General features: G+C 40.6%; 1 protein-coding gene across 1 annotated transcript; it reads right to left on the bottom strand.

Annotated features, from left to right (window-relative positions):
- Window positions 1-428: 428 nt before the first annotated feature.
- GAN (gigaxonin) lies at window positions 429-26,863 on the bottom strand. Its single transcript, XM_035902606.1, has 11 exons — window positions 26,837-26,863; window positions 14,926-15,040; window positions 13,714-14,064; window positions 13,019-13,236; window positions 11,974-12,095; window positions 11,374-11,486; window positions 10,120-10,269; window positions 9,675-9,811; window positions 9,031-9,159; window positions 1,775-1,886; window positions 429-978 (listed from the first exon to the last, which is right to left on the bottom strand). Exons 2-11 carry the CDS (start codon window positions 14,959-14,961, stop codon window positions 799-801), a joined length of 1,548 nt encoding a protein of 515 aa, XP_035758499.1. The 5' UTR covers window positions 14,962-15,040; window positions 26,837-26,863; the 3' UTR covers window positions 429-798.

Here is a 26,863-nt window from a genome sequence, read left to right as displayed (position 1 = left end):
TACCAGGGAGGTTGGTTATCATATAGCTTCTGTGTATTACAGCTATCCAGTCCAAGATAGCACATTTATTCTTATCAGTTCCCCTCAGGGGAAACGCATCTTAAATCTTTTTTGCTTTTCAATAAACTTTGCCAATGGAATATCAATTCCCACCGGTTTCAGACACAAAAAACCTCCTTCAATAACACGGTTTAAACTCCAAATAGTTACGACTGAAGGTGTTTCCTTGATCCCCCCCTTTTATCTCCCCCCCCTCTTCTTTTTAATGTATACTTAAGTTATTTGTTCCCGAAACAAGAACTGAGACTCAAGCTTTTTAAGCATTTAAAACAAAAACAGTTACCATACCAAAGCACAGCATACAGTGTAAGTTTCAGCTGTAATTTCTCAGCTTTTCATTCTTATCAGTTCCCCTCAGGGGAAACGCATCTTAAATCTTTTTTGCTTTTCAATAAACTTTGCCAATGGAATATCAATTCCCACCGGTTTCAGACACAAAAAACCTCCTTCAATAACACGGTTTAAACTCCAAATAGTTACGACTGAAGGTGTTTCCTTGATCCCCCCCTTTTATCTCCCCCCCCCTCTTCTTTTTAATGTATACTTAAGTTATTTGTTCCCGAAACAAGAACTGAGACTCAAGCTTTTTAAGCATTTAAAACAAAAACAGTTACCATACCAAAGCACAGCATACAGTGTAAGTTTCAGCTGTAATTTCTCAGCTTTTCCTTTATATAGAGCTATATTATGGTGGACTGTGCAGAATTCTTCCAGTCTCCTCCACTGTCAGCATAGGGATCACGGAGAAGGTACGCGAATGCGGAATAATCCTTGTTGAAGCTGCAGTCGAAAGAGCTTGCAGTTTGCGATCCGCAAAGCTGCGCAGCCAGTACGGCGAAGGTCCGATGGAAATAGTGGTTTAGTGCGCTGCCAGGTCCCCGTGCTTCTTTTAAATTCTCTAACATAGTCATAATTTTTGTTTTACTTAGGTTTAGCACAAAAAAAAAAACAAAAAAAAAAAAAAACAAAACCAGACCTGTTAAAACCTCCCACAGCTATCGCCACATTCAGAAAATACATGAACAAGAGCACACACAGAAACACAAACCAATTTCTGGCTAGATGGCTGAAATTATTGCCCAAAGGAAACTACTATGGCTTTTCCTATCTACTTAAACCCACCACATTGGGAATTTTGCTTTTTCATATTTTGTAGAAAGCCCTGTTACACACTCATATATGTACAGATGGCCATGAAAGCATGTAGCCTTCCAAATGTTTTTTTTGTTTTGTAACAGTATGCAGCCAGATGCTGAAAGCTGAGTATTGAATCTGTTTGTTAGTACACATTTACTCGGTTGGTGTTAGAGCCAAGAATCACTATCACATCCATACGAACCACTGGATGATGTCCCCAAAATGCAGAACCACCTGCTTACCGCTGCAACGATGGGAGAAACAACCTCAGGCACTAACATTTTTTTCTTATATTTAGACAAATGCAGTAACACACACCTAGTCTTGATCTCTTCTGATCTTCAAGCTGCTAATCAACCAAGCACTTACAGCACTGAGTTTGTTTCTGAAGAGCTCCAAAGTACAAAACCAACCGGTACATTTCTGTATGTCCAGCATTAATTCCCCTGAAGACAGCAGTAACTTAACAGAATGTAAACCCAGCCTTTCGTGCTAAAAAAAGTTCAGGCTCATTAGTGCCGCGTATTTAAGCGACTGGAAGAAGACAAGCAACAGGAGGTTGTTAGTTCTAACTCTGACCTGTATCGAGATCTCCAATCACATATATGCTGGCTCCAATGGGCACAGCTCCATACACGAAGGAAGAACTAGTTGGGATACATAGGCTCTGGTCATTTAGATAAATCCACCTGTAAGAAGAACAATAAAAAACCTGGTATGCAATTTTTATTAAGCACTTCAGAAGAAATCCATGTTCTTTTTGCAACTGCCATCTTGGAATCAAAAGCAGAGTGTACAAGTTAATTTGTTATGTAAAAACTGCTGGGAACATTGCCTAGTCCAGGACAGCCTTGGGTTTTCCTAGCCAGGAAAAGCAATTGGTCCTGCTGTTTGGGAAGCTCAGGATACTTTATCCTGAAGTTACTTTTATCTCAGAATTACTCCACTCATCTGTGTAACCTATCTGGAATAAATTCTTCTTGCAGCCACCCAGTGTGACCTTCTGGAAGAGAGCAGACACATAAGAGAGTCTCTTCTACAACAGCTATGCCAGTCAATTTTCCCTATAGAGAAAATTTCAGGCAGCTTTGTCTCAAAAATCAGTTGAGTCATAAAAGCATAAGTCTTAACAGTCCATACCAGGGGAAATAACAAATTGCTATATGGCAAGACCTCGTTATGAAGCAGTGCATTCTCCCATATAATGCCCTAACTTCTTCAATTGCACTTTATCGGCAACAAGAAACCCCCAGTCCAGTAAAAAGAATGCAGCACTTGGCGATGCTTAACTAATCAGTGGACAGAAGACTGGAAGTCAAAACAGTAAGGGATTTTGGGAAAGAAATGTCCATGACCTGGAACTGAAGCAGACCTTCCCAATCACATATCAGGCTCTTTTCAATCACTTTCTAGCTCCTACTGTAATCTTACAAGTCCCCTATGTTCGCTTTAAGCATATTCTCATTTCAACACTACATCAGCCTGATCTTTCCACCAAGTGAAAAGCAGTTTTCCACGTTGAAGCCTTTGGAAACCAGGTACTCATCACCCACGTGGGACACCGGCTTCCACCAAGTGAAAAGCAGTTTTCCACGTTGAAAGCCTTTGGAAACCAGGTAAGCAGGTACTCATCACCCACGTGGGACACCGGTTTACAAAGATGTCCCGTTTACCTAGAGCTGTCAGCAACCTCTCCATGGTTCTGCAACAACTTTCTACAAAATGCTGCTGCAATTTTGCCGATGCTGCCACAGCTGCTATTTACAGACCCTGAAGACATATAAATCAATGCTATTTTAGGTGACTGCTCCTAGATCGGTTATTAAATAATTCGCAGAGAACAGGAAAGTTTGAAAAGCATCCCATATATTTTCATGGCCATACCTTGTTAATTTGAGGGAAAAAGTAAGGAAATATCCTCATGGATACTGCTGACCTTTGAAAATTCTGCATTATCTTAACTCATGATTCAGAAGCCTCTCTTCTGGCACTGAAGGAGAGGCTGCTACGTATCAATTATCTTGGAGAGAGAGATCGATTTTTAAAGGCCACATGAAAGGATTAGCTGTCCATTATTTTGTCTGTGTTATACACTGAAGGATTAAGATTCTGCAGAGAGCAAGGGAATGGTTTGTAGCTGTCAGAGAGGACGACGGACAAACTAAGAACACAGAAAAAGGAGAAGTTCTTTACACTGATTCAGAAACTCTGTTACAGAGCAAAATACCTTTCACCATGTTACATTAGCTTCCCTTCCTTACTGTGGGAAGAGGACACAGTCATTTACTGCTTTTTAGCACCAAGTTACCTAGGGAAATTGAGTAAGCGGCAGAGAAATGCCGGAGGAAGACTGCAATTCCTTTTTTTTTTTTTAAGTAGTAAATATAGGATGATGTTAAAGACGGGAAAAAAAACCCCAAAGTTAGATGAATCCATTCCAGCTACTGATCAAGTTTGAGCTTGGAAAACACATGAACTTCAGGGGTTTGTCTGCACTAGATATTCAAGCTTTCGGGGTTTAAATAAAAAACCCACAACACTGTGGGACCCAAACATTTTCCTACTGCACAGCAGGATAGGACAATATTAAAGTATCTGTAGTTGCTTGTGAAAATTCATTCTCAACCTTTCTCAAGGCATATACTTTAAAAAACAGGCACAACTTTTCAGGAACGCTTACAGCAGCTTTAGCGGTTAAGACTAGGAAGGAACAAAGACAGGAAGGGCAAGGGGTCACGTTTCATCAGAATTTGACTAAGCTCCAGCTTAATGTGGGTTGTGCCTGCTGTTTGAACAGTATGGAAAAAACACCATGACAAAAAATTCATAATCTTCAGGAATTTAAAAACACTCCTTGGAACATAACTCTTGCGTACTTCCCTGGGATGGCTCTACTCAAAGCAAATCCGAGGAGCAGGGGAGAAGGCATGTACCTCTAACCACAGACAGAAAGGACTGCTCTGAAACTGAGCTATGCTTCCACTCACATTAAAAAAAAAAAAAAAAATAAAGGGGGAAGGAATCCTGATTTTTTTTCAGTCTTAAAGTGATATAAACAAAAAAAATCCATCCATACTGCTGCAATTAATAAGCAGGATGGGAGCTGTTTTATTTCCAAGGGGGAAGTAAATAGAGATTTGATACAGAACCAACATATTCCAGACACGTCACCTCAAGCTCACACCAGACGTGAAAAGATGCCTACAAGCCAATGAAGATCTTCTCCGTGTTCCTCTCATCTGACAGCGCTATCAGTCAGCCAGTTACTTTTCTCATTACATTTGCATAAGCACTTTCTTTTAATGAAATTCCTGCACACTGAATGGGAGAATCTTCCTAATTACACATCCTATGTTACAAAATTATTTAGTTTACTACTTACATACTGCTGAAAGCATTTCCTTGTTTTTACAATGTTCTAGCAGCAAAAAGAATATTTTTAAGGAGTTTTTAACCAAGCATTGCTTCTGAACAAGTACCTGTCACTTTTATCCCCCTCAATACCTGCAAATTTTGGTAATGCTTTTGAAGCAGGAGCTCGTGAAGAGGAGGAAAGCCTACCCCACGTACAGACCACCAGGGCAAGGCAGCAGTAGCTATGCTCAAGGGCAGAGCTCCACCAGCAGCTCTTGCAAAGAACCCTAAAGCCAATTTGTGCTCTATTAAATACTTTCAAATAGGCACACTGAAAAGAAAAAAAAACAACCCACAGTGTGTACAGACATCATCCCATTGCCCACACCCCTACGTGATGCAAGAAGGCACATTATAAATTATGAACTCTGGCAGAATGAAAGACTGACCCATCAAGGTCCTTAATATTTAGTTAAGATTTCCTGCTTTTACGGAGTAGACCAACACCGGATCATTGAGCGAAGGATACCCTCACATCTCCATCTCCCACTTTCACATTTTTTAAATCTATTTTTAGCTTGCTCAATATTTTAAAAAACTGGATATAATGCACACAAAGCTCAATCTATAGCCTTTGGGGAGAAAAAAAAATCTACATCCTGAAAAAACCTGCAGTCTGACGTACGTGTTTTCTATCTTTGGTTCACTTAAATTCCACTCATGCACATGACTAAAGACAGGCTGCCAAAACATTTATTAATTGAAGAATCTCAGTTCCAGAAGTACTTCAAATATGAGAATTATTTTCTACATTACTCTGTCCACATTTCACGTGTATGCTACTATTCTGTCTCACTTCATTTATTTTATTATTAGTTTATACAGTATAGCTTAACAGGAGTCTCAATGTTTATTTTTTTGCTAGTGTGAAGATCCCAGCATATTCCTAGTCTTTAGAAGAGTCTGCATCATGGTTAAGAATAACAATTTGGAAAGATACTGCACCGTGCGTTATCCTAGAGTAAGTTACTGTCAAAGTAAGCAATATTAAGCAAGTTAAACTTCAGTCCTTTAATCCAATTCAAGCCAGAATTACACCAGTTTACATGAATTAATATGTTTATATACTGATATAAGTACATACTTAGACATATACACTAAGTAAAACCCATAACTGATATCCTCATGGACTCTGGATGCCTAGGATGATGCTAGATCCTGTACTCTCAGGTAATGAGAGCCAAGGCACATGAAAAATGATGCAGACCACACGTGTGCATTGCTGCACGTACCTGGAAACCAAAAATATCTGATGGCTGGACAAAGTACAAAAAATTCTTTAGATTCAAAAAGAAAGTGAACATGATTGAGTTCTGCGCTTACTTAAAGGCAGCTGGAAAAGCCTGTAGCTCATTATGAAACATGCAATACCAGTACATAGCCATTAAAAAAACCTATGTATTTTGGTTTGAGACTGCTAGAATTTATATGCTGTGCTTTTGATGATCTGCTGCTAAGTGATCTTACAAACACATTCCTCCCTTCCACAAATCTCTCTAAACCCAACACTTTTGACCTTCTGTCAATAACATACACATACGCTGCCAATGTGCCATTTCAGATTTGACAGCTCCAGTATCATTCCTTCGCTGTCACTACAAAACGAATACACGCTGTGGAGTCTGAAGGTGCTTATATCCTTCACGATGACTTCTTGAAGCTGCTGGTTTGAAGGGAACTAATTACCTAATTTGTTTCAGAAACTATTGCGAGGAAATAAACACACTTCTCAATTATAAATTAATCACCTTGTAGCAACTGCGTAATGTTTAAGACGAAGAATCAGTCTTTGTATATATCACACTGACTATGCACTAAGGAACTGAGAGAGGTTGTCCACCTGTGGTAAAACCTATAGCATCACTTATGCTATACTCTTGAGTGATGATGCACAGCAGAGCATATGATACCCAGTGGAAGGGGAATTGCTTAACTAATCAGGCACACACATCAGTATTAAGAGAAGCTAATTATTTAAGCCTTCATCCTTCACTCAAAAGAAAGAGATTTAGATTCGTTTTCTGCTATTTCTGAATCAGCCCAGGAAACAATACCCTCATGCTTTCCAGAGAGTCAACTTGCCTTCATTTGGTATTCATTTGATATTTGTGAAATGCTATTATAATGAAATTATGATAATTTTCCAGATTCAATCTTACTTCAAAGAGAATACCAGACAACAAAGTATTTTGTCTCTGTATTTGGCAGGCAGAAATATTTCCTAACTTGCATTTTGAAGGCAAGTCCATTTTGTGGCTGTTCTCGCTCTTTTCCACATAGGTATGACTGCTCCGGTCTCACAGTCACTGACACAGCCACCCTGGAAGGCATCCATCCTGCACAGCACTCCGAGGGTACTGCAATTCAGGGTCACTGGTGGGTGGACCTCCCAAACTGGAGCGCTAGGCCATAACGCAGTAGCACTGCACCCTCTTCTGGCCAGTAGCACCCCTTGTGCCTCCCTGGCTTGGAACTGGGGGCCTTTCAAAACAGAGAGCAGAGGCACAGACCCCAGCTAGCAGAAGCAGAAGTGGCCATCATCCTGGTCTTCACTGTCCCTCCGTTTCCAAAGGAAAACACATAACCTGTGAACCACCTGCAGTGCAAGCACAAACTTATGCCGGGTTAAATTTCTAAGCTCAAATCCCGTGCAGTGGCAGAGCACAAAGGCCCTTAATATCTCAGCAGCCCTCAACGCGTGCCTCCTCCAGCAACTCAAGACTCCCATTACTTGCTGCTGCCTCACCTTCCTCTGTGCCAGCACAGCCCTCGTGCCACACGCACAACATATGGGGTGCTAGAACAAGACCTGAAGCAACTGGGTTTTTACTAGAATTTGACTTGAATTGTGGTAACACCTCTGGGATGCCACCAAGCAGAGACACAAACACACGCACTAGAAACACGGCTGGGCAGGTGTCTGTGCTGCAGTCAGCAGGTGGCACCAAGGGCTCACCTGCAGCACCTGGCTGGAACCTCTGAGATTTTTCAAACTCCACTTTCTGAAAGCTCAGCCTGTATCAACTAGCAAAACAGGTTTACAGTCACTGGTGAGGAATCGTGAGCGGTCATATGCCACCTTTTGAAGAACAGAATCAGCTTGGAAATATTTCAGGAAAATCAACTAAAAATAGCAAGAAGGAGATAGGGGAGCACTTCTTTCCAGAATTCTTTCCTTTCAAAGACCTCTTGCCAAAAAGTTAATCAGCTTTTAGCATTTCCCCACACCCCCATTATGGTCTAGAAAACGCTAGAGAGCATCAGCAACAATAGCCTTTTCATCTGTCTGCTTTCTGTAACCACTTTAAACAGTGTTTTTTCTCCAGCTTCATTCATAGCTAGTTTGGACATCACTTTGAACAACACAGAAGACCTCTTCATACAGAAGTTAAAGTCTCTTTACATCTACACCTTGCAAGAAAATTGTATAATGAACTTACATCTACTGTTCTATTTATGTGTGCTTTTACACAGGTCACATCATAAATCAGTCTTAACTTGTAATAAAGATGTATTAATCTCCTCCACTGTCAACAAGTCTTGAAACATCTGACCACAAAGCGTTATTTCAATTTAGTTTGTAAAAAAAAAAAACAAAAAACAAACAAACAAAAGATCTAATTTTTAATTATGTGCAAAAAACTCCCAAAAAACATTGAAGAAACCAAAGCTTGTTGGTTATGACTGGAGAGTAAGCTGACTATACACAAAACCCTGTGTAATGTAACATTTTGATTAGTTACCACACGTAGTAAGGTGGATTCCAATACCAAAACCAAGAGATAACAAATTAAGGTATCAGAATCAGATTCAAAACAAACAAAAGTAGATTAGCCATGCACAGTGTGTCAAGGTGAATGTGGAATGTATAGCATCCATAGTGTCTTTCCTATGGCAAAAGCCCACACGGGTTCAAAAAGCAATCAGCTATAAAATCTTGGAACAAAAATGCATGACATTTCTTGTCATGTCAGCTTAACAGTTCCCTAAGCTGCAAATCTCTGGAGATAGGACTGGATCGTGGAGCAGTATGCCTGTAGACACTTACACTCCTCTATGAGCACTCACGAGGAGCCTGGGGCATGAGTACAGGTGGGAGGCAGCAGCACCTTGCACCTGCGGAAAGCGCAGAGTGCAGGGGAACAGCCAGGCAAACTGACTAAGGTGTTTCTCCTCTTCAGGGGCACTCAAGACAGACACGGTGGCCCAGGGCTTTAGGCTTGGTATTTTAGAGGGACAAACCGCTGAAGCAGATGGACATCTGGCAACAGCCACACTGGATTGTAAAACGTAAAATGAGTAACAGAGACGCATGGCAAAGGTCTAATATGCTTTGAAATGCTGGAGCAAGGGAACGGGGAACAGACAGGTGAGTGTGTAAGGCACGTATTTTCTATGTTTATAGCTACAGCTAGTTACCTCTTAAACTCATCATGATAAAATTCAGATTTGCACGTCACCATCTCACTGGCTTGACTGTCATCACGACTCCTGACCCCGCCAAATACATAAAGCTCAGAGGCAACTCCGCAGGCCACTGCCCCAAATCTGAGAATCCAAACAAGGAAAAAAAAAAAAAAAAAAAAGCAACATATCACAATCATTTCGTATATCCTTCTGAACTTTCTCCTTATTTTTTTACTTTTTTTTTTATTTATACACACACCCACCCATTATATGATCAACAAGATTAAATGAGTCATGAATATGAATTGTAAGCACTTCATTCAGACCACATAAAAGAACAAAACAGCGAAGTAATTATCTCTGGTCAAAATCTGAAGTTCCAATTGAACTATAATTTCTGGTTTTCATTTTGCATCAGGGTAGTATTAATTGTAACATCAGGAGTGTACTTCTACAAGATTCATATTCATTGCTTGGATGCCTAACTCAGCCACATGTTAACTACAGGCCACCATGATTCAGAAAGACATGGTGTAATCCACAGGGCCTCTTGCAGCCATCTTCAGGGATTCATCCGAGAAAGGACAACTTCCTCTCATCAGTGTTAAAAAAGGTTGTACACAGCAATCTAGTTCCCCTCTTCTGTTCTCACTCACCTTCTCTCTTTCAGAGGACAGATTGCTGTCCACTGCTGAGTCCTGGGGTCATAACATTCAACAGACTCAAAGAGTTTTCCGTAGGAGCCTCCACCCATTGCATAGATTTTCTTCTTCATAGCTGCATAGCAGCCAATCTTATAGGAAAAAGAAAAAGTACATCTAAAAATCACACACAAATGCACAGTATCAAGACCTCAAAACTAACTACATACACACTTGTATGCATTTGGGTTGCCTGTAACATATGTCAAACAATGCTGTGCATAAAAATTCTCAGCCACGGTTTCGTTTTGGTATATAAATACAGAGGCTACTCCCCCTCATTTTGTTTTGAGACTACTTGTTACAGCTTCTACTTGAAGCAAAAAAGTGAAAAATATATATAAGTTGGCATTAACTGTTTAACAATAAGTAACGTGATAGCATATGACATAGTTCTTACCTTTCTAACCATGGTCAAGTCTGGCTGCTTGGTCCAGGTCCGGCTATAAATATCATAGCTCTCCATAGAGATTAGCTCCCTTTCACCGTCCTCACCTCCCAGAATATACAGAATTCCATCAATTTCTACCACACCAAAATTATGCCGTGCCTAAGGAATATCAGTGAAGTCAACATTGTAAAACATAACTGCCATTGTGAATACATCAAGACAATCTTTTTTTCAGCGTATCTGTCTAGAAAGTGATACTGGTATTAGGCCTGGGTTTTGGGGGTTTTTTTGTTTGTTTGTTTTTTTAAATGGTGAAGTCCTAAACTCCAGAATAAGATTATTAATTAATTCAACTAAACAAAACAAAGGGTATGCAAAAAAGAGAGAGCAGCAAAAGCCAAAGAGACCGCACAGAAATCTAAGGACAGAGCTTGGCCACATTTCAGTTTGCATAGTGGCGGCCTCCACAATGAAGCTGCTGCTTTCAGGTCTCTATAGCAGCAAAACTTGGACCCGTTATCTGTGAAAAGGCAGCTCTTCTGTTTTGTATGTAGGGGCACAGCTACCCTCAGTCTCACAGTAAACAGGAAACATAATGTATCGTAAAGCCTTATTCATAGCAAGTGGGAAACTTAATGCATCGTAACTACAAATGTGGCCAAAACAACAGGCTTTTGCCAACCAGAGACTGTAATGAGGAAAATCCTGTGGCAAGCAACAATTTCTTAATAAACACCCTACGCTGATTTAAGAAGATAAAAACACAGGTGTGTTAAAGGACACACGTTTACAAATAATAAACTGTTACTTTTTGATGGAATGCAAATACAAAGAAGGAAGCATTAACTCAAACCAAACCTAAATAAGCGTCTGTACAAGTCAAGTTCTGTACGTTGGCCAGTTCTCTGTCCATCCTTTCTGCACATTCCGATCCCTTTGTCCATTTAAGAGTTGTCTTGTTTTAGAAGGCCAGTATATGCAGACCATGAAGTATATTACATGACCGGTTCATTATGAAATTCCTGAAATTTTGTAGTTCATCTTTACAGCTAGCTCTTCACTAATTGCTTTGTTTTTCCAGATCCAGCAGTCAGTATCAGACCACAAGTATAACAACGGGATGTAAACAAAAGTCAGTCTGTAGCGTGATTTTGAATGTGTAAGATGCAAGTGACTGGAGATTCAGAATAAAATTTTGCAGAAGAAAAGGAACATTTTGCCAAAGTAAAAACTTAAATCCCAAGAGTTAGATAGTGATCTTGCCTCATTCATTGGTGGTAAGGAACTCCACGAATTGGTATCTGGATCATACTTCTCTCCAGAGCTTAGTGTTCCCTTGTTTTCATCCTGACCACCAAGCACAAATAAAAATCCTTCTGTAAAAGAAAATGTAACGTGATCTTAAAAACAGGACTCACATCTGTACACCAAGCAAGACAACGTGACTGGTGAGCTGTATCCTGGAATTCACTAAGAGATTCCGACCAGTCACAGGTCAAACTCTGGACTGGAGAAGGTAAAAAGCACATATTTATACCCGGACTCAAGTCTACCCCTGCAGATACTCTTCAACGTATTCAGTGATGCAGCAACTAGGATTTACTCAAAACATAAAATACTCCTGGAGAGACAGACGTAGCAGATTCCCACAAAATGTTGCGGGAATAGTGATTTTAAGACACTCAGATGACAGGGATTTTCACAGAATCAAGTAATGTTCTGGGCAGACAAAGGGGAAGCATGAAATAACCCCAGTGCAGTCAATCTTAAAGAAAAAAATATTATCATAAGCTGTTTCTCAGATTTTGAGGCACTGGTAAGTTTTTATAATATTGACTTTACAAATACAAAGTTCCCCTTTACCTGCTGACAATACTCCATGATTGATCCTTGGAATACTCATAGGAGCAAGTTCAATCCAGAGCTGTCTATTGGGGTCATAAAGAGGACACATACACCGCATCACTGAGGTTGGTTTCCGTGATCTGAACACAGGGTGGGGAGGGAACAAACAAAAACAGAAAGACAAGACAGAGTTTTACGAGTTCACTGTTAACAACTTGTGTCCAAAGCTTGCTTGTTCATGTTTTAATATACATTCATAAAGCGTGGCACGTCCCTGGTAAGGAGAAGACCCCCAACCCAAATGTGGGTAAACTAAGTTTTGTACAGACTGGAGTCATAAAAAGCAGATGCACTTCATTCGTACTGTATCTGCCTGTAACAATTTTTACAAAGGAGCTTTGAACAAACTAAAAAGAACTGACAGGGAGTATTAGTAATGTACTGATGTGCAAAGAATTTTTTGAGTATTTTAGTACACTTCTATAAAGAGCAAACATCTAAGTACTAAACTTATTTAAACAGGTCAAAACCCACCCCTTTACTGCAGGGAGTACTCAAGAAAAGAAAGGGATTATTGTATGGAACAGGAATTTTCACTTAGCATCTCAGATGCACCAATAATGACCTTTTTTTTGGAACCACAGCTATTATAAACAAAACAGGTAAAGCACACACGTTCATTATTTTTAAGATTTATTATAGATGCTTTTCAGCTCATTAGAAAAGTGATTCTCCAACATTCTGTGCTTATTTTGAGTAAAGCCTATTCAATCTAAAACACCCCACAAACAGCCAACATTTACAGGACAAACAACATATCCTACTTTAAGTCTACTACATGTTGAATGTCAGAAAATGATCACAAAATAACTATTTACTGCTGAATCATTCACGAAGGTATTTTAGGTGTGTCTAACCAACTTAAAAACAAACTCAAATGATCGAGTAATAAGCCCACTGGGTGCACATACTCTCTCCACACTGTGTTTTCAGACGTGCCATGAATGCTAGACACTTGTATTTTTACCAGCTGTGATGACCTGCGATGTGACTTCATACTTACACCCGTTCTTCTCCACCAACAGTCACTATACACTCCGAGTAACCCCGGGGCTTGAAGGAGGCCAGCATCGCCTCTCCCTGCTGGGGCGGCGTGAGGGGAATATTGTTGCATTCTTTGACGATCTCCCGTACCAGTGGTTCACTCATCATCTGCTCACGTAAATACGCTGCATCCAGGCCCGAAACCCACACTGCTGACATGACGTCCTTCATGTGAACCTACAGAAAGAGATACATGCCAGAAAATCCCCCAGACTTTATAGAACAGCATCAAGGCACTTGTACATACAAATGCTTCCATATTTATGAAAAACTTAAAGAGTATTTTTGATATTTGGAAGTGATAATAAAATCTACAACACAATGTTATTAAGAAAATGCACGAAGTCTTCAAAGTTTTACTACAAACATGCTACCTCTCTACAAAAACAATATTATACCATCATCACATGCCAAAAATGTATTTTTTTTTCTTAATGCCTATTGAACAATAAAGACAACAGATGATACATCATCAACGCAGCTTTCACCCTTTTACTGCAATCCCACTGTCTGCGTTTCAGGCAAAGTTCTGAAACTAATTCTCTAAGTGCAAGATTAGCCCTGAGACAAACGTATCTATTTAAGTTCCAACCTATTAGAATAAACATGCCGATTTGGGCCACGTTCAAAATATAAACATTTGGATGTCCTGACCTTTCTTGATTCTGAATCATGAGAAATCCACCTAATCACTGCTTCAAAGACGTATCTTTCGTTTCCAACATTGAGCTTTTCCATCGACAGCACTTCTTTCAGTTTTTGAGGAGTCAGTTCCAAGAATTCCTCTGTGCTGCTGACATCTCGAAAGTGAGTTTCCAGATACTCTGAGGCAAGGTAGTGAACATGATGCAAACAATAGTGCAGTGCAAAGTCCCGAATACCAATACAGTTCTCAGCAGCTATGCAACCTTCTAAAAACTCACAGCAGAGAGTTTTTAAGTCTGTAAGCAGCAGGAGATCAGCTGCCTGTACCACATCTTGGATAGTTTCTTCATTTAGCCTGATCTGCAAGAATTAATTTAGAAGTTATAGCTACTATCACTCATTTGTTTCATGACATGTCCGCATTCATTACACTCATTCTTAGTGGCTGAAAAATGGAGTATTAATGCCAGTGTAAAACTTAGGGAAATTGATATGACTACTACACGTTTATAAATTAACACAGGGATGGAAAGGCATTTGCTTGACAGAAGGTGTCAAGCAGAATTTTGCACCTGAAGTAACCAAAAAATTGCTCCTCTCATCTGGGAACCTAAAATGAGTTTTGCTGCAATGAATAAATATTTTTTTAAAATGTACGCACAGAAGAGAATTTCAAGACACATCTTTTTCTGCTGAAAGTTAAACTCACTCAGCAGTCTCAATCCACTTCCGAATAAACCAGACACCAACTTTAATTCCTGCTAAGGCTACCGGCACAAAGATCTGAAGGGGCAGGCTGTCAGACACGAGAGGCCGGAGAGGTGGGCATGAGGGTCAGTAAGGGAGGATGCCTGATGTGCTGTAATGTTCAGTGATGGGGGTCTCAATCCTACTGCTATCAAACCAGTTCTCTTTTACAGCTGTTAAAGACTGAATGCTTTAAAGGGGTTTACTGAAGGGAGCCACAAATTTTAATACACGCATTTGACATTGACTCTTTTAGAGTCCTCCCCCACCGCATGAGAAGAGCTGAGCCAACTCCTGCAGAGCCTATTGCCTCTACTTCACATGCACAGCCCCAGTGGGATATATCACTTGGCAGAAGTTTTATCACAAAGCTTTAAACCTTAATAGGTTTATCTTTCAGGATAGCAGTGTTAAAACCCAGGTTATTTTGCCAAATAGTTGAATTCCCGTCTTTTTTTTTTTTTAATACCGTACCTGCCCACTGAAGATGTAATCTAGAATCTCTTTCATGATATCAACAGATATCCCTTCAAGTTCAATCTTGTATGTTGAGCCATCATCCTTTGGAGGATTATAATTCAATTTTGTTCTAAGAGAGGAGAAAAGAAAAAAAGAAAACTTCACAACCTGTTCATCGCTCGCTCTCAGTTTTCTGAAGAAACAAATGCTAACTATGGATTACTTGAGCTGCAACAGAGATATTAAAACTTTACAATAGGACGTGAAAATTGTCTCTCTTGAAGTAGCATGAAAAGGATGGATATATGGTCTCTAATATTGCCCATCACATTTCCACACTGAACAAATACGTTAGCCTTGCAAACTACCCATGGCATCAAAGAACCAAAGTAATTTTTTCCCAGCTCATTCATCACAAGCATTCAGAAAACTTCACTTAGAACTTCAAACAGAACAGCAGCTCTGCTGACAGATGAAACACAAGAATTTTCTTAGATTAAAGGGGGAAGGAAAAAACCCAGCAAAACAAAAACGCTTTACTAAGACAAAAAAAAATAATTCCAGTGAGCTGATGTGATCAGAATATACGCTGGCAGCACAAATATTTGGGTGTATTACCATTTTGTGTAGCTTATGATGTTATCAGCCTAATGCTATGCCCGGCTGTAACCAAACTGCGCACTCACAGTTGTAGGAAATGGCCCATGTGCTGCTCAGCCAAGCTTTAAATATTCGTCTGCATCAGTGGATGCTTCACTTATGAGCAATTTCTTTAAAAATACCAGGAACAGTCTGATGTGCCTTTGAACAGAACAGAGGGGGACTGGGAAAAAAAGATGAGAAAATAATACTAATAATAACAAAACAGCAGACAGCTTTGGTTTCCATCATCTGTTAGTACAAACACTTTTTCCAGGAAAGACAACTTTTAAGTGTTCAAAAGGGAACAGTGTCCACCGGACTAATGAAAACAGCCACATGATAATAAAATATCATTTTGAACATCTTTCTTTCCATGCTTTAGGCAACTAAGAATACCAGAAAACTTGTCCCACTGCCTCTCTCTGTGTGTATATATACAGGATCTAGATCACGGCACATTTAAATAAAAGCCTTTAAAAACATTTTAATATTAATTTCAATATATTCTTAGATAGAATTAGTTTCTCAATGTGAAAAGCTGTGGCTTTGCTAAGCTGAAAGCGTCCAGTTTATTGCAGTCTTCCACTACCCACACTCACAGTAAGTAAAAACATATATAGGACTTAACTAAGGGCAGATTCTGTTTCACTTACTCACTAGTTTCTCACAAGATGAGATTAACTCACATCAAATAAAATCCTAGTCTATAAGGAGCTATTTTTAAGCGTGAATAAGGATGTTAATCATATTTGCGGTCATCTTTTCACATCGCTTTTCTGCCAGCAAGCAGAAGGCTCTGGGAGATACTGCTACTCGGATGCATACGCACGACTGTGTGAGGTCTGAAGCTAAGCTGCTTCACTCTGTGTTTGTACAGCACTTAGCACAAGTTATAATACAAATAATAACAACATAACATGGATGAGGAAATTTTTTATTTCCTAACACTTGAAAGGAGGTTAGAAAAATCAAGCTTGTTTCCTAAACAGCCTACATGACTTCCGATAAAGCACGTGCTGCAATAGCAGATGTTGATTTGCAACCTGTCAGCTGAAAACTTCTAAACCAAATACACAGCTCAAGCAATCCCAGACAACGTGGATCTCAACTCGCGCCGCCACCCTCGCCCGCGTGGAACGTGCATTTCTCATGCCTACAACTCCAAATGAACGAAAGAGCACATACACACAGAGTAACATGCGTTTCCAGCTCTAACCCGGCATCAAGGCTTCTTTGCACACATTTTCAAGCCTATCCAAACTACCTCAATTTTAAGTATGCTGACTACGCTCAGGTTTCTGGGTTTGTAATGAAAGCTGCATCTTGTTTCTTGGGGTGAAACTGTGTTTTCTTTTAATTTAACATAAAACGTATCAAGGTTTGCAGCATCTGGCTTCCTTCACCAGAAAAGAGAGACAGTATCAATATTTCACACGTATCGGGTACCTATGAGTAGTTGGCATGGTCAAACACACAGCGATCTCCACACAGAACCTGGGTAGTCCGACACGTTGTGGGGCTTAAATCAGATGCAAGGCACGTAATAAACACGTTTCATGCCAGCACTAATGGAGAGATTAGGGAAAGGACTAGTGCTACGTATCACTAACTTTCATCTTGGCATCACCTGTACACACCCAAGCTAAACCACCTCTTGCGTGGACTTTACCCTGACGCCTCCTAGTAACAAGGTGTTGTCCCGAGTTTTTGGGTCTTATCAGGCTAGATGTCCTAATTACTGGGTATTTTTTTGGGCATCAACAGTCATTAACCTGAAAAGAAACAAACCAGCCACTGATGCAAGCCCAAAACACGAGCTCAGTGCAGAAAGACAACCTTGAGAATAAACTGATTGATTTCAAAAGTCGTAGATACTCATATGTGGGCAAATATTCACCTTATGCAAATGCACCCCAGAGTACGCTTTCTTCCTGTCATCTGTTCTGAGAAGCAGTAGTTACCCATCTGTCACACAACTTTAATTTGTTAAGTTAATAAACTACTAGGTTATTTGTTTTGATACAGAGATTTCTATGCCGTGACACGAGAAGCATTCCCAAACGGCAGCCAGAGGTACTGCTTGTTGCTCACGCCGAATACTGCAGGACAGCTACTGGCCGTTGGGAAGACGGGAGGAAAAAAAAAAAAAAAAAATCATGCAAAGACATATTACAACGCAGTTTTGGGCTGGAAAAGTTTAAGATAAACAATGGTGAGTCTAATGTGGAAAGCAAGCTGAAGGAGGAAAAAAAAAAAGTAAGAGGTATGTAAGCGGAGGGCAAGGAGCCATGCCTCCTCTTGCATCACCCACCATCGGCTGTTACCTGCACCCACACCTCGCCAGCAAACTGAGGCCTGGGCACCCTTGTCACAACACATGCAACAGAACGAGAAGGTTTCCAAACAAGTTTGTTCCCAGTTCAGAGAGAGCAGATGGCACGTTGTGAAACACTTAACCCTGGTCCTCTATCAAATTTCACTTTAGAAGAAACGCTTCTAGCTATGCTTAAGCGGAGGTTTTCCAATCTGTCGGTATCCCAGGAAGGAGGATGTTTTCTTACCACCATGCTCTTCCTCACAGTGATTTATTGAGCCTATGATTTGTGTGGCAGAAAGGTGGAAGCGGCCGCCAGCATCCCAGATGCAGAGGTGTGCCCAGCTGCAGCATGGCTGTGTCTAACACACACATATGAGAGCTCCCTGCTCCGGACAACATTTCTAATTACTTTAAAAGCACTCTTAAGTTGCCAAGCCATAGCAGAAAAGGCTGCCTCAATCTTCCTTAATTCAGATGAAAGACCAGAGCAGCAAGATTTAGAAAGAAATAAAACCCCCAAAGCCAACCAGAAAACCCATTAGCTGGGAGCAGAGCACAGCTGAGACGTGTACAGAGCTGGGGGAAACAAAACAAGGCAACTTCAGCCTGTTTTCTTAGGTAATTTAATGTTGAGCAGCTTGACTGCATACGTGTTCTAAAAGGAAGTTTTCAATTTTTTTTAATTAAGATCAGTATAAGTTGAAATTGCTTCCAGTAACATAAATAGTGTTCTGTAAATGCATAACATTCACCCCAACTTCTTGTTCCTGATCAAGAAAACTGCTTGGCCACATACTACACCCTGAGCAAGCAGCATAACAACAACTGGGTTTATGTTGTGTTTTTACGTTGTGTGTCTGTGTGACAAATTTAGAACCCACTCTTCCACATCACTTGAGGAATACAATCTTCATGAGTCAGCTCAAATGACACTAAATAAGGCAGAATGAGGAAAAAAATTCCAATACCTTTTCCGTCTAAATAAGCAACGATATGAGCAAGGTGGATCGTTAAAATGAAAAAAAAGGCTTAAGAACAAATGTTGATATTGCTAGGAGTCACAATTCATATCTAACAGCATAAACCAGGTACAAGTAATTAAGAAAAACCCAACAGAAAATCTAAGACTGTCCACGGTTCTTGTTAAAATTAAGACGGATCTTCCAACTTACCTCTCAGTTTAAAAGAGCAAAACAAAGAAAACCACATGGTCATACTTCCAACCATACAGCCAAGTCCATGCGAGAGCACGGTCACGGGATGGTTAAGATACACGTGAAGTATATTGAGAAACAGTCCATGTGTCTGAAAACTTCTTTTTCCTACCTTTTACAGTTGACAGCAGAGGGATTTTAAACCCAAACAAACAAAACAACAAAGTGAAACCCAAACCAAGCAATTCACCCGCCACCGATAAAGCTTGCTTTCCTGAGTCAGACAGAATTCTGTGGGAATACTTTTATCTTTAAAACCTCTGCTTTATTTGTGAACTATTATGAAAAGATAACCCATGTTTTTCTCTTCACAACTTGTGTCACCATTGTAGAAATACAGTATAACTCTTGGAATGCTTTAATCCTTAGAGTACTGGTATACCGGTATCTAAACAGGTAAAGAAAACATCTGCCTGCAAAGACTGCACCTTTGTAAGTGAGAACGCTCTAAACCACATTCACCTCAAGCAGGTTTATGATATTTACAGTGAACAACAATTGAAAAATCTGGGAAACAAAAGACAGACGCTTGGTTTTGATGCTTTGCAACACAAAACTTTTACCTGCTCTCACGTCATCGCACTGCAAGCAACGCAGCTCGCTGACCTACTTACACAGCTGTAGCAGGGTGTCGGGAACAAAACTGCAGGAGCCAAGAAGGAAGCACTCACCTTTTTGAAAGGAGCCGTCTTTCCAAATTAATGATTTTGCCCCAGATTAACCGTAAGAGCTAGTCTACACAAGCATTACTAAGGTTTGCTAGTGTGGCAATATTGGTATTACAGTAGCAAAGCCATCGTTCCAAACCAAGGAGTAATAAAACTGGGGTTTGATGATGTATCCTTTACCTGCACCAGTGTTTTGGCCTTCTCCAGAGAGCATTAGCATTTTAAAATGAAGTTATACCTCCAATAAATGTTTCCAGCAAAGGCACGCACCCAACCCAAGACACGCTCACAGGGATGACTCAGTCCCAAAAATGTCAAGTGAGTGCTTTGAGATTTTGCATTGGTAAGGAGAAAACTTAAAAATTTTGCTTCTGATGCAAACATAAGGTCAATTTAGTCTCCTCCTGATCTGGGCTTCCTTATGTAGGTTTGAGTCTTTTGAGTACAAGCTTTCCATGTTAAATCTAATTAAGTCCTACTTAGGATTGACTATTTTAATGGTGAAAGTTTTTCATTTGTCTGCCTTTATCCCTGCAACATTTTATCCCATGAAAGCTGGTCTTTCTGCATGCAAAAACCCTTAATAATCACATTATTAAACAGGTCAGACAAAATCATGATGTAGCAGTTCACTCCACCCACTGCCATCTTCCAAAAAGATATTTTACAACCAAATCAGAAGGTTTTCTTTGAGGTCGCACCCTGGCCTTTAGCAGCACACATAAAAGACAGTCTTCACCACGCCCTGCAAAGGGTGCCAGCTCTCAGAGGATTTTGGCTATGCCTCTCGTACGTCTCTGCTTAAGATTATCTATAACTGCAACTTCAGGTCTCAAGGCAAAAGTAGTCCACCTAACAGCTCAGCACAAAAACCTGCAGAAGTTGCTTTGCTTGGTTTAAGAGAAACAACAACTAGGAATAAACTTTCCAACAGATGAAAAAATTAAGTTAAGTCAGGCAAAAGTATAAAGGCTTCCCCCCCCCATAAGAAAGAGAACAAAGCAATTCCTTCAGCAGCAGCACAGGTGACATGTACAGGGCTCATGGGCTTCGCTCAGAGAAGAGCTTGTTTACCCTGGAAATCTGAAGTTACTCTGACTACACCGAGCTCATCCAGAGCCAGATTGTAATCTAAATTGGAAATCTACCCTCAACCAGCACATCTTGCCTAAACATGCGAGTTAGGCCAAAGTAGACAGAACACACACTTGACGAACACAGTCCCCAAGAACGGACCCTTGGAGCTTCTCAGCAGCAGGAAGTACCTGTGATTTCATTTTACTTCAGGGTTTTTTTTAGCCAACTTGGAAAACAACCAATGAACGGAGCTTACAAACAAGTCAATCACAAGCAACGCAGATGAGCTGGCTGTTGGGCACCGATGGTTCATGCCATGCACCTCGTATGTGGCATGAAGCACAGCTCGGCCTCATCTATGCGTGTAGCCAAGTAGACCTGGTTCATCCATCAGCTCTACAGCTCTTCTCACATGAAGCACAGATCCATTCTGTACCTTCTTGTATCAGAAATGCCTCCCGCTGGATTTAGAAAGGTGGGTTTGTTGGTTTGGTTTTTTTTTTTTTTCCTTTCTTTGTCTTTAAAAGGTGGAGAAAAATATCTAATCCCTGTTCCTCAATGGGCAGCAGGCTAGCTCACATGAAACACTCAAAGCATCTCCCTAAGTAACTAAATCTGCATCATATTAATGCCATTTTTGTGCTACACACGACACGCAAGTTCACTCACTAAACAGATGATTAGTAAGATTTCCAGTCCACGTCAGATGAAATTTAGCTTTCTACTGAACAGCAGTGTTACGCCTATTAGATAGCAAGTTGGAACTAGGACTTCCTTGGGAAACCAAAAGGAAGACATTTCTAGAATACAGTTTTAAACCAAGAAATTAACTGTATCCTACTTGAAAATACATCTTCTTTCAAATTAACTCTTTTAAACTTATTAAAAATGCTTTTTAGAAGGAGCAAGTACAGTACCATACCCATGCCATTAAAGCTATTATTAATTATATATAAGAAGTGCAATGCTGTGTAGTGTGTGTCTCTAATAATCCAAACAACTCCTGTGACTTACTAAAATCGTATTTGGAAAACACCAATGAACCTCCTAAGAAAACTTGGTTTAATCAGGTTTTTATACCTCACTTAATTCTTAAAGCACACAGGAGAAGTGATCATCAGTCTCAGAGAAAGATTTTCGTAACCACTGGTAAGTATGAAGTTGAGTGGACGAAATTACGAGTGCATGAGTAGTATCGTGGGACAGCTGGAAGATGCGATGAGCACTGTGTTTCTTTGGGAATCCAGCGGAGGAAGGCACCAGAACTCTGGACATGCTGAGAGCTGGAAAACGGAGATCTGCAAGACTGTCACGGAAAGTGAAGACACGGCCAAGAGGAATAAGAAACAAAGAGTGTGGATTTCACCAGCACGTGAAGGAAGAGCCAAGAGCCTGCAATTCAGAGTACTGTGTCCATAAACAGTAACAAGAGCTGCACTAGGCAGATTAAAGTTGTTCAGGAGATGTAAACCAACATGCCTGAGGACACAAACCAGCCACTAACTACATGGTATAAGAACGCATGTCTTTGACTGGCAACAAGCAATTTTGGAGCTGTCCATAACAGCAATTTTGGGTTTTTTTTTTTTGAAATATTAAGCAGTGGCAACAGGAGACAAATAGGAGACTGGAGACTCCCATACATATAGGTAATGCTACACTGGAACTCAGTACCAGGACAGAGAGAAAGCTTTGTACAATATATGAAATAAGAGGTCTGAACAGAGAGTGAAGAAACAAATTCTTTAATATCATTAGTTTTCACATTGCTCAGTCCACAGGAGGAAGAAGTTCCTTTTGTATAACTGCACCTGAGACCAATGTAAACAGAACAGGTTCAAAGAAACAAAAAAAAAAAAACCAAAACACAAGTCAAGAGGTCCAGATCTTCTGGACCAGATCATCAACTTCAGATCTTTCTCCAGACATGTGAGCACTTTCAGAACAGCCTTGCTCCAGCCACAAAAGACATTTTAAAGCATGCAAGAAAAAAAGTTAATAAAAAAAGGTTCTTTTAACAATAAAAGCTTTGCCAAACACAGCAATTACTGCAGGTGTACAGGCAACCTAAAGAGTATAAATTACCCAGACATCCCAAGCAGCTCCATCCTGCCACACCTCCTTCCACCCCAACTCGCCTCTGACATCAGGCACGCAGATGAACTGCGCGTCTTTAGATACAAAGAAAGGCCAAGAAATTTCATCTCAACTTCTCCTGCGTAAACAAGATGCTCCGATTTCCAGTTCTCCCCTTGCCTGACATGTAAGAGCAGCCCAACTGTACTTTCTTACTATTTTGAGCTGGGTAAGAGCCTTACTGCTTCCTCCCTTCAGGCCATCTTTAGGGGCTTGTCGGAGCAGGAATATAATTAACAACTCCCCATTCAAGCCTGGTATAGTGATTTTTAAATCCCTTTTTAAACCATAGACTTTTAACATACCTTTATAGCTGTTGCCCCTCAACTACTTATCCAAACGTAACACGCATTTAGGCACTTCTCGCGAGTTATGCCAGGTAGAGTTTCTGGACAAGGCAATTATTTTGATTTATTGCTTCTCAAAGTTACAGAGACTTTACAACTCATTTATCACTAAAACATCACAGGTGACATTTTATGTTCGTTTAAAAAAAATAAAACCAACACAGAACTATGCCTAATTAAAAAAAAACAGCTTTAAAAGTCTGGAGGCAACGTCTGGCCTGATTTCTTCCTGAATTCCTACTGCCAGGGCAGCCTGTAAAGTTCCCAGGAGACTGTCAGAAACAAACTTCTCCTAAGAAACCTCGAGGATGACATGGCTTTAGAGCCCTCCTTGATAGAGCAGCTACCACAACGCTGCCCTGCATGCCCAGTGAAGAGGGAACAAGACCTGGCACGAACACAGCGTGGTTTGATTAAACCAGAACTTGAGAGCACAGTGTCTTGACCACCAAATATCTCCCTGTTTCAGCAGTGGTTTGTATTCATGACTTCAGTACTGGTCCCAAATAGGAAAAGTTTTAAAACACTATAAAAGCTCTCTATAAATATTAATAAAATACTGGGTATGAGGAAATAAGGATCAGAAGCTACCGGTACGCATTGGCTTATACCTTGCCTTGCTCTATAACGTTCACTGTCTAACAAGCGTAACAAAAACTGCCAAGTTGCACCTTTTCAGTGCGCTGCAGAACGGACATCCCATCCCACTTTTCATACCAGCACCTAGGGATGCTCACAGACACACTTGCACAAGGTCATGTCTCAGGAGACTGCCTTCTCACCATTTCACCCCAACTCAAAATGCTCCAAGTGCCAGCAAGCAGGGGAAGGGACAGGCGTTCAGTGAGAGGGGACACATCCACAAAAATCTGTTTTGGCACTGGCAGAGAGGTTTTGTGGCTGTAAAAGGGTCCTACGAGGTCTGCAATGTTTTAGGGACATGAGAAGGTTGAACAGCACCAGTGAGAGGATGCAAATGCTGTCAGGTTATTTCTGACCAAAACCAATTCACAAGATGCACAGCTATTTACAAGTAAATGGAAAATAATGTGAACTTAATTTTATATTTCTGTTTTTGTTTAGCTATATTACGCTTATCTGGAAAAAGATGAAAATACGGATACTGGTCCATTACTAAGTTAGAAAAGCCTTGGGGAACAGTATGGAATACAAACACCCACCTGTAATCTGTTCACACAGATGCGTGAAAACCAAAGACAAAACTTGCTGAGGTAACAAAAACGTCTTAACTTAAGTTCTAATACAGCAGCATAGTCCCTGCATAACAACATCGTTAATCTAAGAATTTGAGCTTAAATATCCTCTTGGTTAAGGTAGTTCCCACATGCTCCCTGCGATACAGGCAAGCAGACAGTAAACTAGCAAAATATTAGGAGTTGCAAGTTTCAGCTGGCCAGGAACGACTCATGCCAGGCAGTGAGAGATCTGTTGGGATGAGAACATCTGCTGCTGCTGTTGAGGATACCAGGAATACCTGGACCAAATCTATCCTATAAAAGGTTTGTGGGTACATGCTACAACTTACGCCAAACTTAGTAGTGCAAGCCTGGTTTATTCTCATGAAAGCACTCTTACAGCACCGTAATTTACCCTAGGCTCACAAACTAAATAAATTAAACCAGGGCAATAGAATTGCATCTACATTAGGGCAATTGCCAGAACAAAAAAGTGCAGGCTTCTGGCTGGTTTGTCACAGAAGAGAAAATCAAGAGCTAACCTGGATTGAATTTAACTTCTCTGAGATGCACAGCAACATCACTTTTGAGCCAAACCACACTTTGTCCTATGGCAGTCTCTTTCTGAGGATCCTTCTTTTCTCAGGCTCAGGAACATACCACAAGATCTGAGAGATATGCAGGAAGACTTCTGTGTTTTGTAAATGACAGGATTTGCTCCAGGGGCACACAGAGGGATTAGATAAACCTGTACATATAAGGCACTTCTGTAGGAATTCACACAACCACCCCAGATCTGGCTGCCCTCAGAGAACTACAAGCAACTTGGCATTAAGGCAAGCAACTTGGCATTAAGCAGTCAAGGCAAGACCTCAAGAATCGAACTACCACAAAAGTTAAAACTCCTACTGGTCCCACAGACTGAAAATTTATTCATGAAATGGGCATTTATTTTTTTTCCCTGTACTTGAAAAAGCTAGCCTATGAACAAGAAAGGCAGATGGGACCCACGACACCAGTAACACTTCCATGTGTTTCTGCATCCCCTTCATGTCTTTCGGCCTCTCCCAGCTGAAGCATTTTTGAGCAGCATGGATAATCCAGTCGCCAAATAACTAGAGGGAAGCCACATGACTATAATTTATGAGTGATACCACAAGATCTGAGAGATATGCAGGAAGACTTCTGTGTTTTGTAAATGACAGGATTTGCTCCAGGGGCACACAGAGGGATTAGATAAACCTGTACATATAAGGCACTTCTGTAGGAATTCACACAACCACCCCAGATCTGGCTGCCCTCAGAGAACTACAAGCAACTTGGCATTAAGGCAAGCAACTTGGCATTAAGCAGTCAAGGCAAGACCTCAAGAATCGAACTACCACAAAAGTTAAAACTCCTACTGGTCCCACAGACTGAAAATTTATTCATGAAATGGGCATTTATTTTTTTTCCCTGTACTTGAAAAAGCTAGCCTATGAACAAGAAAGGCAGATGGGACCCATGACACCAGTAACACTTCCATGTGTTTCTGCATCCCCTTCATGTCTTTCGGCCTCTCCCAGCTGAAGCTACCATTTTTGAGCAGCATGGATAATCCAGTCGCCAAATAACTAGAGGGAAGCCACATGACTATAATTTATGAGTGTCCTACTCATAACCAGTCAGCCAAACAGCTGCCATGCAAAACTAAAAAGCAGGTAACCCTCCCCCCTCTGCGGCTGCACAAATCCCTCAGCACACACAGACTCTGCTCACACCCAACCACCCCCTCAGAAAGCCCATGCCTGCTTATTTTCCTACTCACACCCTAAACTAAGCATTCGTGCAAACCCTACACAGCTTCTGAACTCACCCACTGACTTGCCCACAGCCACAATACATAATGACACAGCCAGATACAGAAAACACCACGCCAACTCATATTTCCACTCCTTCGCTGCTGAGTACGTTATACGTATCTACTCATTTTTCTTCCAAGTTTTATTTCTGAAATTAGTTAATGGATTTTTCTGAGCTTTATATTGGAATTTTTCAAATGAGAGTGTCCCAAATCAATTGGCATTTGGAGAGTGTAACAGCCTCTGGTACCAGAGCACGCTTTGGAATCATCTACCCTCAAAACACAACGACGTAAAACTCTTGAGCCTCCTGCAGTAATTCTTCATATACAAACCTAAACCAATGATTTTATTTGAAAAACCAACACTCAAGATAAACAGGACTTGCATAGACTAGGTACAGGCTGGAGATTAATTTTACCTCCAATAAGAGCCACTGAAACATTACTTTGGGCTGGAAACGTAGTGCTCCAACACAGGCAACCTACCTGACCAATTCTACCCAACGTGAAGAC

Source organism: Egretta garzetta, unplaced genomic scaffold (genome assembly GCF_000687185.1).
Source record: "Egretta garzetta isolate BGI_Z169 unplaced genomic scaffold, ASM68718v1 scaffold39, whole genome shotgun sequence".
NCBI classification, from domain to species: Eukaryota; Metazoa; Chordata; class Aves; order Pelecaniformes; family Ardeidae; genus Egretta; species Egretta garzetta.
The sequence above is the reverse complement of the archived record's forward strand: the minus strand, read 5'-3'. Positions and strand labels throughout refer to the sequence as shown.